Source organism: Ciconia boyciana, chromosome 2 (assembly GCF_034638445.1).
Source record: "Ciconia boyciana chromosome 2, ASM3463844v1, whole genome shotgun sequence".
In the NCBI taxonomy this organism is placed as follows: Eukaryota; Metazoa; Chordata; class Aves; order Ciconiiformes; family Ciconiidae; genus Ciconia; species Ciconia boyciana.
The window spans coordinates 157,981,612-158,001,181 of NC_132935.1; the positions used below are offsets into that span (position 1 = coordinate 157,981,612).

The following is a 19,570-nucleotide window of genomic DNA, read 5'->3' on the forward strand; positions in this document are numbered from 1 at the left end:
TTCTTCCTGTCTTCAATTAATGCCCTTTCTCTCCTGCTTTTTCATATTGCTTCACACGCATTTGAACAAATGTCATTATTCTCCTAATCCTCTGCACGGAGTGGCTATGAGAATTTTAATTTCCTTTTAAAATCTGCATAGTATTTGATCATAAATTCACAGGAGCTATGCAAATCATTCGTTGCAGAGCTGCAATGACTTCCAGTAATACCGCTGCTATTTTGTATTTTGATGAACAACTTGTTCTTTCTCTGTGCCTGCCATTTGCTCCTTTCTTACCTTCAGTTGCTTTGCAGTTCTTTGCTAATTCAGATGACCTTTTTCCTTGTTCCTACTACTAGCTTTTAAAGCCAGATGGTTTGCATAACCCATGAGAATATACTAATTTATGTTTCAGCACTTTAATTTCTCATCTTGTGCTTTCCATAGAATGCTTTTCCCTCCTTTTTGTTTCTCTCCTTTCAGTGCTCAGATTTCTTTCAGAGTCATAAAAATTGATTTTCCTGAGGTAAAGGGACCTTTTGGGTTAGTGAAACCACTCCCCTGCAAGATGTAAGCAATCGTGTAACAGACCTCAAGGACAGAAATGCTTGAAAAGACCATCCAACCCTTTTGCAAACTCTGGGCCAGCGAACACCACCCAGTATCAATATATTGTTTTTAAATTTCCATTTTCTGAATCAAATATTGCCCTTTTTTGCATCCAAGTTGCCAACCTTAACCACACAGGAAAGGAGGCAATTTTGCACCAGCTCTGTAAACCCTGACTCCTTTTCCCTGGTGCAGAGGCTTACACTTTTCCCCCAGAGCAAAACTGAGAGAATAAGAGAAGTCTGCAACTGTCTGTCAGGGCACCAGGAGCTGTAAGTGCCCCATGTGCCCTCCACGAGCCCCCACCCAGCCCCTCTGCCCAGAGCCTGGGGCAAAGCTCTGACCTGGGCCCCCAGGCTTGGCTGACCACCCCATGGCAGGTCCCAGCTGGTGCCGACATGGTGGCTGGACTCCTCGTGTCCACCCTGGTCTGGATGCGTTGGCGTTGTTTTCTCTGCCACCTTTGAGGTGAGCAAGGAGGAGCAGCTGCGCTCTTGCAGGGTTAGTTTGTTCTGTGGGCCTTCATTATTTAGTTTTCTGGTCTATGGCAAAGCCACTTCATGTATTACAGCTTTTATTTCTTTTAAATACCTTGAGTGTGAGCCTGTCATGACTGTACCTGGTTAAAGCCAGGGATGAAGCATGTCAGGGAGCATAGAGCTGTTTACCTCAAGTATGAAGAAGATTGTCAGAATCTGAAACTTCAGGGAGGAATAAAGCAGATGTCAGGGTGACAGAGGGGGCTGGGACCAGCCATCACTCGTCGTGGCAGGGATCTGGCTGTCCCAGTCAAAACCGCATCCCCTGCCAGGAGGCACGGCAGCTGCAATGGCTCACCTCGGTGGCTGTCACTGCTGCGTTAAAGGGTAAATATTATTACACCGAGTTTGTGAGAAGATGAGAGCCTGTGAAGGAGGAGGGAGTCAACGGGTTCGTGCCTGAGACTCCTGCTCCCTCCCGGCAGCCCAGGCCGAGCGTTCCCGCTCACGTGGAGTGAATTGGGGACAGGAGGTGGAGGATGAACACGTCACGGGTGCGGACGTCTCCCAGGCAAACACGCACACCTCAGCTGCGGGAGGTGTTTACCTGAGGGCTCATAAAATCCTTCAGGATGGCAAGTAATTTTCTGCAGAAAAAACCGCGGTAAATAAACCACTACTGAGGAGGCCGCAGGGAGAGTCCACCCAGCTAGCACGTTTTTCAGGACAAAACTTTGACAGGAGCTGAATTGGTTTTACATACAGGTGTGTGGAACAAGCACATTTAATAACTCCCTTCCCATTCTCAGCCATCTTTATGGGGGATTCAAGCGAACAGCCTTTCTGGCGGGAAGGATCGCCCCTGCCCCTCACCCGGCGGCGCAGGGCTCCCGCAGTGCCCGGAGGCCGACTGCCCGCCTGAGCCGGAGCCTCCGTCAGGGCCAGTGACAGTTTAGGGGCCGGGGGACATTCCTTGCCCTCACCCTGCCGGAGGGGGGGGCCGCTACCCCGCGATCCCAGCAGGGAGGGCAGGGCCTCCCCCCGCAGCCGAGCGGGGAGCGGGAAGCGGGAAGGCGGCGCCGTGGAGCGGGAGCGAGCTGCCCCTCACCGCCCCGCCTGCCGGGCGGGCGGGCCGGGCCGGGCCGGGCCGGGGCGGGGCCGGCTCGGGGGCGGGCAGGCGGCGCTGGTCGCTGTCCTGGGTGTTGAATCTGCTGCGGCTGCCGCTTGCCGGAGCCGGGGAGCGGCTGCGGGAGGCAAAGGGCGGGCGGGCGGCATGGAGTGAGGGCTGGCGGCGGCGGGCAGGGGAGCGGGACAGCCGCCTGCGATGGGCCAGGCATGATGGGGGCGCTCGGCTCCGTCCTCCCGCTGCTGCTGCCGCCGCTGCTGCAGGTTCTCGCCACAGCCCCGCGCAGCCAACCGTCCTCCGCCGGAGCCGCCGCCGAGGCGCGGATCGGTGAGTGGGGCGAGGGGCGGGAGGCGTGGGGCTGACGGGGAGCGGGGCCGCGCCGTCCCCTCGCTCCCTCCGCTGCTGCCCCAGAGCTTCCTCAGGGGCAGCTGGACAGGCCCCCGGCGGCCGCGCCCGCACGGATGCCGGTGAGGGGCCCTGTCCTCCGGTCCTTCACGACCAGCTCCCACTGAGGGGCCCCGTCTTCCGGCCCCTCACGACCGGCTCCCGCTAAGGGGCCCCGTCCTCTCGTCCCTCACAACCGGCTCCCGCTGAGGGGCCCCGTCCTCCGGCTCCTTATGGCGCGGCTGCCCGCTGAGGGTCCCTGTTCTCCGGCCCGTCACGACCTGCTCCCGGCCCCTCACACCTCCCGGGTCCCGCCTCTCCCCGCCGGTCCCTGGTCACCCCGAGGCCGGCCCAGGGCCCAGCTGCCCCAGCGGCGCGTCCCGGCAGGATCTCTGGGGACACCTCCGAGGTGCTGGTCTCACCAAGTCTCCCCACATGCTGAAAACTTCTGCCGAGACAATCATGAGGCCTCTAAAGTCGAGGTCCACCAGTGAGGAGTCACCAAAAATGCATCTAGCCTCCACATATTTAACCCTCCTCCCTGTTTAGTGGATGCAGCCCGCTAAATGCCCTCATAATTGGAAACCACAGGAAATCCGCAGGCCACAAACCCCCAGATGCAGCCTAGCCTTCGCTGGTGTCCACCCCTAACTCATTCTGCTGGAGGTGGAAGTCAGCACTGGCTCCTGGTTCAGGCTGTTTTAGAGGTGTCTAAAAATACCCAGTGCTGCCCGGTGAAGACTATTAAACAGCCTCCTTCTGTTGAGACATTCTCTGACCAACCCCTTCCTCTTTTAGAAGATACCGTCTGCAATAAACATCCCCACCTGCTAAAATGGCCCACTCTAACACGAAGGGATCCTGAAAGCAAACTCTGTGTGCTTAAGATCAATGCTGTTCTCCTGTGCCACTCTCCCTGGCAGTCCTCTGAGACACTCATGACTGTATGCTCACCAGAATTTTCTCCAATGATATCTACTAATAATACCGTCAGTCTCATTTCACTCACAGTATCTTTCCGAAACTCACTTTAAGTCAAGAAGATCATAACTTGGAGAATTTTGTATTTTTTCCCAGTTTAATACCTATCTAGAGCAGTTATGGAGATCAGAGAATGAAAGCTAAACTATCTGTCCCTAAGAAATCTTTTTCTAAGACAAAAAATAGAATTACTTTAAGAAACAAAGGAAGCCTCCCACAGAAGTATCATCAGTGCAGTCTTCCTCATGTACATTCTGTTTATTAAGAAGGAAATAAAATCAGCTGACCATGTTTTTAATGAGGCTTCAGTCAAGTGGCAATAAAAATGAGCAATTAAATGCTTGCTGTAGTGATGCAAGGTTTTAGGGAGAAACGGTTTGGACTGGATATATCCCTCCCTCCTCTCTCCTGGTTGCTATAGATATAGATCGTTTCTCCTAATCTGCTGAGGAGAAAGCTTTCATAAAAATATTGAAAGTAATAGCTGTAATTTTTACCTTTAATAATGCAATAGGCTATACATTTTGCTTTCAAACTAGTCAGATTTTGATTCTCTCTCCCTAAACATAAACTGCAAATCAGTCTGGATCACCAAATATTTTTTAGCGTGTTGTACCTACAAAACAATTTGTCTGTTTGTCACTTCCCTGTAGCTTCCCTGTGCTTCTGCCTCGGCAAGGATGCCTGCCTGACAGTTAAGGCTGTCCTTGTGTGGAAGGGAATGGGGGAAGAGCAGGCTTGATTTCATGTAGTGAATCCAGTGGTCTGCGAGGTATAATTCAGAGATATTTCAATAGCAGTAAAAAAAGTTGAGCGTTTCTACTTCTTGATGGGATAGGGAACTAACTGATATCTCACAGATCTCTGTGAAAGATGGGAAAGGATTTATTGTGTTTGGCAAGATGCAGGAAAATGTTTGCATTGCTGGAAGTGAAACAGTTTTAGCTGTCTCTTCCCTTAGAGTTCCTTTATTTCTTTTATTGACCAGTGTTTCAGATCTCATTAATCTTGAGTTCAAACTATTTATTATAATAGATTCTGTTCAATTTTAGACCACAGTCTGTAGACACAGTCAGGAGATGCAACTGTAATTTTACAAGGTATCTGAGTTTTGGGATTATTTGTGGTTATAGGTGGAAGATACTAATTTGGTTTCTTCTTGTGCACAGTCCTATCTTCTTTAATTGAAAATTGAAGACAGATGCATTATGAAACCTCTATAATATGTGCTGGAAAGTGCCTTAAAAGCCATGTAATTATAGAAACAGTTTTGTATTAATTTGTTCCTATTAAGTGTTTCAGAAAGTCTTCCTAAAAGCTGGTTCAGAAGTAGAAGTTCATGACCTTTACCATTTCATAGGATGTTTTCATCCAATTTAATTATTTTCCTCCTTTTTTTTGGTGAACTTTTGTCTATGCTTTCCAATATAGTAATCATCTCCAAATGGTGACCTATCTATTTGGTAACATACTTACAAACTTGTTTAAGAAATTGGAAGTTTTAAAGCTACAGTTAAATAAGATAAAAGATTTGGATTTGTGCTTCTTCTGGCTATATAATTCATGAGGCTTTGTAGATTGTTCCTATGGGAAGGTGTTTTTATAAGATGCTATTATCAACAAAAGCACATATTCTTCAATTTCTTGACATTTATAGTAGCATTTTAAATGTGAACAAATGAGGAAAAGTATAGCCCTTCCCCTCTCTCTGTGTCTTGCCCAGGTTTAGCCCAGGAGGTAGATTCTTACCTTTTCCACAGAAAAAAATCAGCTGAGTGCATAGTAGTGTTCATTAGTCTTTGATGAAGGCTAATGGGTCTGGGAGTTTAATATTCTAAATAAATCTTTATTTGTTTATAAGACACAGTCCATTTAAGATTATGGAACTTCTTTTTAAGTGTTTTACAAAGTGATCATCTGTGAACAATATATCCTGATCATGTTTGCTAAATTCCACAGATTTGGGTTATTCTGCTCCTGTAGTGATGGTTGTAGGGATTTTTTTTCAATGAGACATTTTCTTATAAGCAAATAATTATGCTGAGGAAGCAGTTAAACTTAAAATGCCTTCCAATAAACACTAAGCAGTTACTTCAGTAAAAATTGCAGCTCCAGCAAGTAAAGTATTTTCATGCAGTTGTACAGCTTTTTAAGTAGACTAATCTTTTCAGAAAGTTGCAGTGGTATTTTTTTTTCATATTAGATAGGCTGGGTGAGGTAGAGAACTTGGGAACAAGGTAAACTGTGTACATTCTTAATCACATTATTTCATTAGTCCTAAAATACCAATACTTTACAGCAGAAGTCATCCTCATGTGTATTAGAAAGGAGAGTGTGTGCTTGCTGCAGTGCCTTCACATTGACCTCTAACGTGTAAAATGATGCTTATAACCTTCAGTGAATACGAGTATAATTTTGCAATATAATTTGATCTTTCGTGCTGCGTGCAATCCCACTTTTCAGTCTGCATTTTCTTCTTAAATGAGTACATTAATATGCTGTGGAAATTTCTGGAAACAGTTGTTCCATACACCATGTAAAAGTTCCTTCAAAGTTATATTCAAATAATCATATTCAAAATATTTGCAAGTCAAATGCCTGTGAATTTAGTTTTTAACTAACTAACAAAAAGTCGGTCACATTTCAGCTTATAAACAAGAAATATTCTTGTAAACCTGTACCTGTGAGTTCCTGACACATACAATGAGCAAATAAAGTGTCTTACATTTCACTAGGGTTTAAATGTAGTTGAGGATAGAAACTTTACTCAAAGACTTTTAAAAAATGTTGCATGTTAATTGTAGGACTTTCACAAAGTATGGTGTGCATGTTTAACAACTGAAAAAAATATTTTAGACATGGGTTAGGAGTTTCAAGTGATTAAATTTGATCAGAAGTGAGAAATTACAAGAGCAGGGACTTCATTTACCATTGGTGGAAAGCATTTCTCCAGTGTTGATTCTTGAATTACAAGAAAATGAAATCAAGAGTAGGACACATGAAAAGGTACAAATTTTTTGGCTTTTCAGTCAGTGCTTCAAATACAATCCAAAGGAAGCAGTGACAGAGAGCTTTTGTTGAGTGTTTCATGGGGAATAGCAAAAAAGTATATCTTGGTGTAGTTCTTGTTGGATAGATGTTACTACAACAAAAGTAACATAACTGTTGTTCTCAGCCGTCATTGTCAACTGTCTTGGAGATCCATTAGGACTGAAATTTTGCTTCTTGCAGCAATTCTGAGCTGAGCTGAAGTTCACTGAAGTCAATGTCAACCTTCCCATTGACTTAGTAGCATTTGGATCAGAATGCTGGTTGAGGCTTGTAGCAGACTGGCTGAGAAAGTAGGGGAATTACAGTGTTACCATCTGTTCAGTAGATAAAATTGCCTGACTTTCCAGTTAAATTAATTTGCAACTTCTCATAGGCACTCAGGTATTTTGATATCGTGTTGATTTGATGTAATTATTGATGATGGAGTATAATTTATGATATAATGCTAGCAAATAAAAATATCAACAAAATAATTTAATTAAGACAATGCTATGTGCTCAGAACGTGAAAAATTCAGTGTAGGGAACTGTATGCTTCCCTTCATCAGAAATATTTTTGTATATTCTAGAAATGTGTCTTAAGTAATCAGTTATGTTAGAAAGCAACTTGGAAGGAGCTTGATATCAAGGCATGTCTGTTAGTTCCATTGAATTAAAGGTAAGAATGTGCATTAATGTTTTTGGCATCATGCCATGACTGTTCTGCAATATCTTTTTACTATCTAACTTCTTTTTGCTGAAAGTTTCAAATGGACAGGAAGTGAGTTATTTCTCTATCAGTAAAAGGAAGTAATTGCAGGGCGCTCTAAAGGTTGTTCATAGGATGGGATTTATAGGGAGATTTTTTTTCTTTTTGTTTTGTTTACTGATTTGAGAGGAAACAGACAAGTTTTTTGAAATATAAGCTAATTTCTGCTTCCTACCTGAGTGTACCCCAACATTTCTCTGTATTTGGTGAAATAAAAGAGAATATTTCTACTTGTCTTCCTTCTTTTTTTGCTACCAATGAATAACACTAGTCCCAAAAACGTCATCATACCACACCATCATCATACTATGCCATCAGTCAGCCTACTGAGAGGAAATTAGGTTCCTCCTAGTTGTTAGATCCTGGAATATTTGGGCAGTTCTGCTGAAATAGCCAAGGGTAGTTAATGCTGGCAGACTAATGATAAATAGGCAGTTGCCTGTGTCCTTTGTTACAGTGAACGGCAATGCTTATAAACTTCAGTGTGGAGAGACTGCCATTAGTGAGAAAAGGGCAGCTGCAGTCCCTGAAGGTAGTGGAGCCCACGGATAAGGAGGGAGTTGAGGTCTTCTGCGTCGATCAGATTTCCATTGGCTGGAAAGAGAGCATAAGAACACGAGCTCAGATGTAGGTGATTACCGTCAGTCATATGTATCCAAATCCATAAGAAGACCTGTGGAAGCCAAAAGGCAGCGTATATTCCAACTTCCTGAAAATGATACATATTTTGGCCTCATCCCACTTACACTGTAGTCTAAAATTTAGATAAAATCTCTGAAGTTATTCTTACAAAATCAGTATATATAATGTCTTGCTAAAATCTGTGTTGGTGTTGACAGACAGATTTAGGAGGGCATTCAATAAAGATTGGAAGAAAGATCAATTTGGTTTTGGTGATAAAATTGGCAAAGGAGGGAAAGTATCCAAGAAGCAAAGTCCACTGCTAGTCTCCGTCAAAGACAGGATGCTGAGCTGGGTGTATATTTGGTTAGGCTCAGCATGGTCATTATTCATAAATCTAGGAAGGCGGTAAGTAATACTGTTGCTGGTTAAACAGTTTTATGTTTGCAAATGGAGAACAAGCAGGTGAAGATGCAGAAGAAGAAGAGCACGTTTGCAGGGAAACAATCAGAAGAGATGCCAAGGAACAGAGGCATGTTGGGAATGTGGATGTTTAAAAGAGGGAATGAGAAATGAAATGTTTAGTAGAAGTAAAATTATTGGAATTGGAAATCAGGAATGGAGATTAGTGAGTTGTATACGATCTGTAAAGATGTAAATTTAAGATTGGTGGAGTTACTTTTTCTCATGGAAGAGACAGTCAAATGCAACAGCAAAACTGAGATGTTCAATAGACCAGTTTGAGGCATGAGAAAATGAGGCAAGGTGACAAGAAGGAAAAGGGATTCACAAAACAGAAATATGAATTCATTCATTTAGGCCAAAGCTGTGGCAAAATGGAGTCAAGAAATGCGTGTAGACTGTGAGAAACTGCTCTGGGAATAGAAAGGTTTTATTTCTCTTAATGTAAGAGGCGGAATTCGTCTAACTAAATGTAATTATTTGAGCTAATCACTCTAGACTCCTTTTAACCTGTATCTAGTTTATAAATTTCAATTAATTTTACCCAACTGTACATATCTAACATAGGTCAGATAAATGTCTCCCTGAATGCAGCTATTGCTTTCCGCTTAGTATTGTCTTAATATGTTTCCACTTAGTATTGTCTTAATATGTTTCCCAGGCTAGGGTGAGTATCTGGCTGTAAATATCTATGTGGTAGGTACTGCACCTTAGCTATCCAAAAATCAGATGCTCAGGTTAAACTTGGGGAGAAGTAAGCACATTCAGAAAGTGATTCACCTGTCTCTTCATGCTGAGGTGAGACTAATGAAGTAGTTTAGACTAAAGTTAGGTTGGTTGAGGATCACCTACTACATTACTTGAAAACCAGAGGCATGACTTTGAGATATATGTCTTGCAAGTAAGCTGTTTAGGAAGGTCCTGTGAGTAGTTAGGCAGGTTTGTCACATAAGGGATTGAAACAAATGAGGTGGCTGAAGGATATTAGTAGTCCTGGAAAAAAATTTATCTGAGAAAATCACCCTCTGGTAATTGCAAACAAATGAAGGGGACATCTGAATGAGACAGAGAAGAAACAGGCGTAATGGAATGAGCAAGCAAAGGGAAAAAAGCAGGTAAATGAACAGGAGGTCTGCAGGTAAGGTAGGCAAATGGTAGGAGAGTCTAGTACTGGAGAGCTGAAGGAAGAGGACCATGAAGACTTACTAGTTTTGGACAGTCAAGAGAAAGCATGAAGGGCATGGAGGTTAATGTGTACACAGGATTACTGAGTTTTCTTATGCGAGTTTTGGGGGCTTTACTTGTGAGGGGAGTGGAAGGGCTCTATTTTTATCTCAACCATTTCATAGTGTCAATACACTATAGTATACCAAATAACAGTATGCCATTCAGAACAGCTGTGCTCATCAAAAAATTAGGGAACTTTTTTCTGAAAAGATTAGAGGGGCTTAACTTTATAGAATGTATTCCTTTTGAGAAGGAATTTCTGAGAAGTAAAGTAGCTTAGTAAATTACTGCATCTTAATGCATTTTTTCCTATAGTTTCTTTCAGTGAAACATACTTAAATACCAAACATAGTTTGTTGATGCACAGTCTCTCTGAACAGAGAGTTAGCACTTAACATTGCATACCTATTTTGCTTCAGGCTAATAAACCAAGCTATTTTAATGTGTAAAAATGAGTAACTAGAAGTTTTATGGGAAGTACAGCCGGTTGTAGTGGGTGTAGGGTCTTTTCTTTCAGTCGTAGCTTAACAGCATGCAATGATGGTTACATAAGCTTGAAATCATAGCCAACAAGTACAAGGTAATGCACAGAGATATATGTGCCTCCCAAAATGTAATATACTTCCAGATGTCCTCATAGAAAACAATGCAACTGAGACCAACCACACACTACATATTATAATAAACTTACAAAGTTCAACAAAAGTCAGGAAATATCTGGATACATGTAAAACCCCTATTTTTACTCCCCCCCCCCCCCGATTAATCTTTGATCTCTCAAGTTTGAACCTCAACAAATTCTACAAAATACCTTACAAAAGTCAATCCTGGATGCTGAAAAACTGATAGATATTTTGGATTTCTGGCACACAGAAATCTTCTGCTCTCATTATTCTGCAGGAGATAATTACCTGTCTGTCTGTTGCTGTCCTAAAAGGGCTAAAGATATAACCTCTTCTCTTATTAATATTCTGCTCTGCACCAGGAGGGCTATCTTTTCTCTACAACTTTTTAAGTTGGTTAATACAATTCAGTTAAACTCAGAGCAGTCGTTTCAGACAACTCCTTTACTTCACCTGGAAGGTCATGCCTCATCTTCAGGCCTGAGGAAGAGTTTGTGTTAAGAAATTGTGTTTTTTCAACTATTATCAGGCTGCAGCTTTGCAGTACAGAATGTTTGGCAATAACAAAAGTTTATGGTATTCCTGCCAGTTACTGCTTGATCTTGCCTTTGTAAAGGGTATTGGTTTGGCTGAAACAAAAAAAAAAGGGTCTAAATCACAGCCTTGCTTGTAAGCAGTGAAAACAGTGCTGGTATTAGTATCCATGAAATGGTGACAGGGAGATAGGTTTGGGGATAGGATTAGTTTATGCCACTATTGCCCCGAGCTCTCAATGGCACGAAACTTTGATTTGTGTCCTTGTAAAAGATAGTCTCCTATTAACCTGACCTCTCTTACAGAATTGATTTGTAAGTTAGACATTAAATTCTATTTACTTTTCAGTGGTGAATTAAAAATGTGGCATCAAAGATTATAACTCTTGATTAATGCAGGTAAATCACCACCAAAGAATGTGAATGTCTATTCTATTTTTTAAAGAATGTATACATTATGGTGTATTTCTCTTGGAAGAATGATTTTTTATAATTTTAGTTTAGATTGTGGAATACATTATATACTTGCTGTTTATATTTCAGCTTTATTTGATATCTGATATGATTGATGTTAGACTATAAAATATCTTCAGTGAACTATTACTCATAAAATCTTCTTTCCTTTTCTAGATTGTAGCACAGCTCAGTATTCTCAGTATATAGTCAGTACAATGCCTTACTTACAGTAGCAAAATATTATACCCAGCTTCTTCTGTGACCTGGCTGCACCTCTCATCCCAGCTTCTCAGCTAAACACTGTTTCTTACTGTCATAGTATGACCCTGTGGATTATAGCAACACCTTCCATTGCTTGGAGAAGGCTGTAGTCACCGGTGACTATCCCACTTCTTACTTATGTCCTAAAGGAAGAACAAAAGGAGGGGAAAAGGGAAATTTGGTAATTATACATCTGTCATGACTTTCTGGAAATAGCTGGATACTAATGAAGACAAGATACCAAGGTAAGTATCATCAAGCATTTAGGTAGGTGAAGACATCTTGGAGTTAGCGACACAGTTGGCAGAGATAAACGCCCCCCAAATTCTTCAGCACAGGGTATGCCTTTTAGATTTTTGATTTTTGTTTGATCTATATTTAAGAAATGACTGGGGTTTTTTTTTACCCTTGAAATCTGGGGTCAGAATCTGCAATTTTCCCTTTCCTCAATTGTGAAGTGAAATTTCGAAGTTGTTAAAATATTCTTGTTAGTACTACCTATCTGGAGGTTTGTTTTGGTTAACTAGGTCAGCTCATAATTACAATTTACCAACATACATTACATGCAGAGGATGATTTCCAAGGACAAAGGGCAGCTATAAAAATTGCATATTCAAAATAAATGCAATAATAGTGAAAACAGAAATTTTGAAGGAAAAACCAAAGTTAACTGATACTATCTGGTGAATTTCCATCTTAAGAGCTGCAGAAAAATAAAACAATCATGTTCCTTGGGAGCAATCTCTCACACTTTTAGATAGTATACAATTTGTAACACTGTAATCAAATAGCATTTAAAAAGCAGAATGGGAAGGTTGTTGTAGTACTAGATCTGGTTGGTTTTATGCTGCCCAACAAGACTAAGATCTACAGTTGAGGGCTTTTTTTTTTTCCCCTGTCCATTTGCTTTTGTTTCTCTGAGTAACACCTGCTCTAACGAGTTTATAATCTGAAAGTAAATAACTGAGAAGGGAGGAGGAAATGGACACAGCACACAGGCTTGAGAATAAACAGCTGTCAAATGGCTGACATTTTAGAAAGTAGAACACACAGCTTTTATGAAGGATCTGATTCAGCTTGAATGAAGGAACTGATCACACCCGGTTGTCAAACTTTCCTAATTAAAGAATTACTTGAGAGAATTTTAGAACAATACTTTATCATCTTCAGATTACGGAACTATTTTCATAGTTTAGCAGATAGGGAAAAGCTCTGACATGATCAGCTACCCAGTGACGGGGTGGCTATGCAGGTTGTTAAAAGGAGCATGGTGTGTTTCTTTCTCTTAACTTGCAGTTTAGGGAGGTTCATGCCAGAGATACTAAATTAAATAGTGGTGCATGTAAAGCGGGGATGAGCCTCACCTAAGCCTCTGCATGAAGCTGCCAGAATCTGAATTTGGGTGTACATACGTTTGGCCAGCTAATGCTCCTTTAACAGGGTGAGCTTTTTGTCATTCATTATCTTTCTTTTTGTCCATCCAGCATTAGAATAATACTAACTTGCTTCCAGATGAAAGTTCATCACTGCACAAGGAGACTCTGTTATCAACAGAAGTGTATAAAATACAGCCTTTTATGAATGGCTTCACCTGTTTTCCTGAAGTCGTTTTTGTGTTTGGTGTAAATAAGAATGGTTACAGGTTCAGTTCCTTCTGATGTCACTGATATTAGTCCAGGGTTCCTGGATTTAAGGTGATTTAAGGCATCAAATATTTGAACAGGGCTTGCCTAGACCTGGCTTTATAGAGTATGTTTAGCTCTATTTAACACAGAGTATTAGCAAATAAATATTTGAACATTTTCTTTCTAGTCAGTTTTCCATTGTCTCTGTTGCAGTCTGTAAGATAGCCTTGGCTTGGGAGTGCCCATGTTTTCCTGCTACTTGACAAAGATACTCTGCTTAACTCTTCTCAATTGAGAGAATTCTTCTTGCCGAAGAATGGGTGGTTTGGTGGTGTATCGTCTTGCAACCCTGATCCTGTAGAATGGGGTGTGAGCGTTACTTTATTTGGGATTGTCCCTCCCTGGTAAACAGAGGGTGTAGTGTTCTGTAGTTTGCCAGCCACACCTGACTCACTCCTCAGTGTTAGACGATGTTCATGTACAAATGAAAAGAGAGCAAGTATTCTACTCTATGCAGAGTTCAGTAAAACAACTATTATATAAAGAAATAGGTGCAGAAAAAGATCACATAAAATTCTTATACCTGTAATCCTGGTTTGGCTTCACCAGACTGTCAGATTAACCTAATTATCAGAATGCTTAATGAAATTTCCCAGAGACAGATTATTTTTGGTCATCTTTCATCCTCCAAAATGAGTACTGACTTGAGGTGAAGAATCTACCTTTCTACTGTGGTTTCTGTTCAGTGAAGACTCATTCATACCTGGGATTTTTTTCCACTTTCCAGTTCCTTCAGCTCTTGTCAGCTGTGCTAACAGAACTCTGTTTGACCAGCTTCACCATTGCCATGTAACCTTTGGAAAGTCCTTCCCAGTTGTGCAGATGTCAAATAAATACCAGTTTGTAAAAAAAAAACACACCCAAACCATTTACAGACTGCAGATATGACACTTCCTGAATACCCATTAGATAAAATACATAACTTTCTTATAAAGTAAAGCTTCAGAAATTAATTATACAAATGCGTATAAATGAAAGCAATGAATGCTGATAGAGACCAGATATGATGGCAAATACCAAAAGAGAAAAAAACGGGGAGAGAGAGTGTTAGGAATAAATAGCCTTTAAATGTGGCAAGATGGAAGTTAGCGTACTATAATAATCTCTGTTATGTTGGAGTCAGTATACAACATCTCTTTTTCCTAGTCTTTGTAAGTAAAAAATCAGCGAACTGGCAGCTTTGTTGGAAACAGATTAATTTCATTATGTAGTTTCTTAACACTTGTTCATTCCACAGTATTTTACATTATATTTATTCATAATCTATTTTTAGTCACATTTCATTTGTGAACAACATATGTCAGGTATTATCATGACAGTTTTTTCACGTCATAAATCACAGGAGAGCTGTTTCTATAATAGTTTATTACCTGAAAGCTATGATTAAGTCTGTTTAATTTTGGTTCTGATTACCAATGCAAGTACTTAGGTATGTGCCTAACTATAGGTAAGTGGTATTGTCACTTAGTAAATGGGACTGTTCACCGCTTTTGCCTTCAGCATGGGAAAAAATAGGTCACAGGAGTTTTGATTATACCTTGAATTTTTGTAGAATCAGGACTTTTATTTCACTCATTTCTTTGGTAATTGAGCACTTTAATGACATCAAAATTTCACACACTAGAAAAGTTTGTAATAACAAACTTCATAGTACTGGCACCTGTGTACGTTTTTAGGGTTACTTAAAGAATTTGTGTCATTTCCAAACAAGATAATTAGAACAGTTTTTTAAAGTGAAACGAGATAGGAATTCCTCAAATTACTTTGAATCTGCTATTTGGAGTGCCTTCTGCAGTAATAATACTTTGTGTGTTTCATTTACTTTTAAAAAATTGATATGGCACACTACTTTAGGACAAGTTAGATGTCTTGGTTTTCATTCTCCTCTGATGAGTAGGTATCTGGTGACATCTGGGAAGGACTGTAAAAATCTACATTTGAGAAGATGCAAATTAACTGAACATTTCTCTGAAACCAGAGTGGTGCCAAAAATCCACTAACTGATGCTTTACAACTGCATGAAAACTGAAAGAGGTTGTTCCTCCTTTTCCAAAGATGATCACCAGTGTGCATATTGCCAGCTCTCCCCCAGAAGAATGACTTTAACTCTGGACCTTAAAGATCAGCAAGAGAACATGAGATATCATGTAGTTATAGAGCAAATAAATATAAATTCCTGTTATAATCCCCAGGTGCCTCATGAATGATTTTTGTATTCACTCTGCAATTTCTCAGTTCATATATTATCTATGTGTAGTTATTCTCCATATGTGAGAAACTGGAAATAGCTTTTTATTCTTGGTCTCATCTCAGGAGGTGCAAACTTATATCTGCAAATATATATTTTTGCAAATCTAAGCTTTTTTTTTTTTTTAAATGAAGATGATATGTTGCTACAGGATAAAAAATTATTAGGAATTTTTCCTTAGAGGCAGTTGAGGATTGTCTCCTCAGAAGAGAGACTACTGGGTGGCTAAGGGGAAAGAAAGAAAGACAGACCACAGCAAGTGAGAAGTCATTATGGAAATAGCTAAAAACTTTAGTTCACCTTTTCCATTGGATTCTTACCCATGCTGAATATAAACTTGATTCCTCCGAAGAGCTTGTCTGTGCTTTTTAACTTGACCTAGAACTCTCTTAAGACAGTGTTTAAATTTAAAGGGCTTATTAGGAAGATGTTACTGTAGCAACAGTAAAGTAATATTTTTCAGATTTTATAAAAAGCTTTAGTGTCCTTCTTGTCTGCATCTTTTCCAGATTTCACAGTAAGAATTTTTTTCAATGTCATATATAGTGTTTGTGGAATGAATTATCAAGAAATAGTCAAGTGGTACAAAGAGGAAAAGAATGATTTCAGATAGTGACTTTTGTTTTTAAGAATCTTACCTGCAGTAATGTTTTGCCATTCCGTTATATGAGGCTTTAAAATATTAATACAGTCATGATTCCCTTTTTCTGTGCATCTGCTGAGGGACACATCTCTGTTGGTGGATCAGCTCTCCAGGCTGGTATGAGGCCTGATAGATCTGAGAATTGTCTGACAGTGGCGGATGGTTGGCAAATGGGAAGGCCATACCAAGGTGAGTGTCATGGTGTATTGTACCATTCTTACCCTCTTTCCCTCAGCAACTGCTACTGATCACTGTCAGAGACAGATTTTGGTCTAATCCGATATGGCACTTTGTATGGTTTGCTCCTAAGAAACTTTCGACTAGAGCAAACTGGGTAAGCACCAATAGCATCCCCCTGAATAATGCCTGTGTTCCCCTATAGACTGATGGGGACAAGAGACTCGCAGTCCTGAGGATATTCTGACTAACGATAGAACAATTCGGAAATGGACAAATATTCTAGATGCAGATATACACAAACTTTCCTCAAAAGAAAAAAAAAGTATAGTCACAGTAACTGTGAATCCAAAATTATGCTAGTATTTGCTCATTAGGCCCTGAAACAATAATATTTTATAAGAAACAAAATGAAGTGGAATTTTGCTAGTAAACGGCTAATACAGTGCTAAGTATTTCTTGTCACGTGGCCAGAAAATACACTAGGTTAAATGTTATTTTTAGACTTGTGTTCCATCCAGAAGTTTCTAGTCTATATTAAAGTGCTCCCGCTGGGTTCCCATAGCCATGGAATGTATATAACTAACTTTGGCAGCAGAAAAAACCCATGCCTTTGCATTATACTTTGGATTTCAGTACAGATGACACAGTGTGAATGGAAAGATATTCCATCAAGACAGAAAGCACATTTCAAGTATTATGGGCTTTTGAGCTGGATCATTCTACCCACCTAAGCAATACCATCACTTCAGTCTTCTGCCTGTTGCAGAAGGCAGCAATTTAAGACTGCGTAGCAGTGCTGTACGGTAGCATGTGAAAGCTATTGAAATCAAGTTAGATGGACTTTTGAGTAAGTGAATGTAAGTGGGATTTGGGTATGCCCTTCAGCTAATTTCTTTGCTCTTGGCATTGGAAAGGAACGGGACAAGGATGTTTTATTTCTTGTTTTAAAGACTCGGTTTTCAATAATCAGTTACCCTTCTGCCTCATTTTGAAACAACGGTCCAGTACTGTTCTAGAAGGATGTGTGCCATTTGTAGAATTGTGGTTTCTGCAACACTTAAGTAATGTGGAGGTTTTACGTGAGTGCTGGTGAGATCCATCGCTATTCAGTTTATGAGAATTTGAGAGCTACTAATCTGGGGTTCTCTATTTTGCACATAGAGAAATATATATATAATCAACAGAAGAAAGTGGATTTTTTTTTCCTCACATGGGTGTGAAATAATAAAAGTGCACCATCATGCATGACATCTGTGTGAGAGGGAAGATGAAATTGCAAGCAAGCCGAATTTAAAGGGAAAATAGCTCTATAGTACACTCAGAAAATATGTAATTGAATAAAGTAGAAAGAGGTGCAGTAGGCATGTATTTTACTAATTTATCACAATCTTATACCAGATTGGTGGATATTGTAACCTCAGCTGAACCCATTTTTTCATGGCCTTGGTTTACTTTCACAAATGAACAAAGTCTTTAAAAATAGTCAGGTGTGGAGACAAGCAAACAAAAGATGATAATGTTGATCAGAAAGGCAATACAGCTTCAGGAATATCCATTAATATTTTGTAACCTTGAGTCACTCCGTTTAAAAAAGCTTAACTTTTGAAGGCTTCTTTAAAGTATGGAGGTGAGAAATTTTAACTAAAATGAAGCATCTTTGTTCCTTGTAGTAGTGCTTCTAGTTGTCTGAATATGCAGTTTAAAACAGAACAGTTCCTTGAATCTTCTAGCTATCACAACAGGTTTGTTCTTCTAAAATAAGCCTATAAATATATATTTATCACTTTCTTTAAAATAAATATAATGGAGGAGAATAAATACATTTAACTCTTCACCAAAAATTACTACAGTGATAGAAAGTGGCTGTTGTTTTTTCTCATCTTTGGCTGTTGTATATAGGTTGTTTGAGCAATGATTGTGAGTTTTTGCTTGAAGAGCAAGATATCTCAGATTGCTCCCAAGTGCAATATGGCTATTAGATACCATATAGCTGCCATTTTTAACTTCTGGAGCCGTTAGTTTTGTGTGACTATTGGATTAAAACTCTAAGTGCAGTACAGATGATACTAAAGTTATGTTTTACAAGAGCCAACAGATCAAGCAAATAAATAATACTTTGGGATGGTTCTGCCTCTATACTTATTTTTTTCCTTTCAGTCCTTCATTGCAGCAGAGAGTGTTCCTTGAAGAGGTTTTAATTTTATCTGTTCAACATTTGGAATTTTTTTCTTATGGGAGCTTCTCATATTTCAACATTTGTTTTTGCTCCATATCAAGACAAAAATGAAAAATGAGGATGTTTTAATGGAATAAAACCTTTTAAAAAAGATTAATTTTGGAGAAGGCAAAATACTGAAACATTAAAAAAAATTTTTTTTAAGGTACCACTGAACTTTGCCAGCCTGAACTGCCGGGTTGTCAGCCTGAGGGCAGAGAGAAGGTTTTGCTACTCCTGATGCTAGAATTTGTATCTTCAGATCTTCGTATGCCCATGGTGGGCAGGAGGGAAATTGCCGAGCTACTGCTGTGCATCAGAGGCCCCAGTCTTGTCACTGGGTCAGGCTTCCTTGTTCAACTCATCCATGAGGCACTGCCACACTTTAGAAGGGGGATTTGAAACACCTGAAATCAAAGTCCCACCATTCATATCTGGCTCAGATGCACTGCAGTGTTAAATTGACCCCAAATTAAATATTTTGTTTCAATTAACTGGAGTACTTTTTTACAGTTTATCCAGTGAAGTGTTTCATGAGAAATAGCCGTAGAACCTTGATTTTCTGAAAACTACATTTGTAATTGAAAGACCTGTTGACAGTCTCCAAACAGCTTTAGTTTATATAAGGATCAGAATGGTCAGAGAAGTTAGTTGGTTTTGTTTCAAAAAAAAACCAAAATAAAGCAATCTTTCAATTTTGCTTGCATAAGAGCAGAATGTGAGTGGAATTGTCATGGAAGTGATATTTCTAAGCTTTTACTTCTCCTTCTTGAGGTATCAGCTGCCTGATCTGTTTTTTTATAACAGGAAAAAAGCCTGTTTTCCAACTGTCTTCAAAGAATATGCTGGTTTCAACAAAATTGGTGTGTTTTTATGTGCTTTCAAAAGCTCCAGCTTTTTCAAAAGATCACAAAATTTGTAGATATCTGTCCTCTAGAGGGAATCACAGCAAAAATGGGTTCTGCTCAATTTTTCAATTATTTCCTAATCCCAGACAGACTGGAAATTATACCTATTGACAAACACTATGAGAAATAACAACATGCAACAAATTCTT

At 40.0% G+C, this 19,570-nt stretch overlaps 1 protein-coding gene across 1 annotated transcript in view; it reads left to right on the top strand.

Moving 5' to 3' along the window:
• The first annotated feature begins 989 nt into the window (after nucleotides 1-989).
• The window catches only part of PTPRN2 (protein tyrosine phosphatase receptor type N2), a 680,315-nt gene continuing 661,734 nt past the window's right edge, over nucleotides 990-19,570 (top strand). Inside the window, 7 exon segments of the mRNA XM_072851628.1 lie at nucleotides 990-1,019; nucleotides 1,836-1,889; nucleotides 1,891-1,965; nucleotides 2,027-2,124; nucleotides 2,126-2,231; nucleotides 2,233-2,323; nucleotides 2,326-2,523. Coding sequence (XP_072707729.1) covers nucleotides 990-1,019; nucleotides 1,836-1,889; nucleotides 1,891-1,965; nucleotides 2,027-2,124; nucleotides 2,126-2,231; nucleotides 2,233-2,323; nucleotides 2,326-2,523 — 652 coding nt within the window.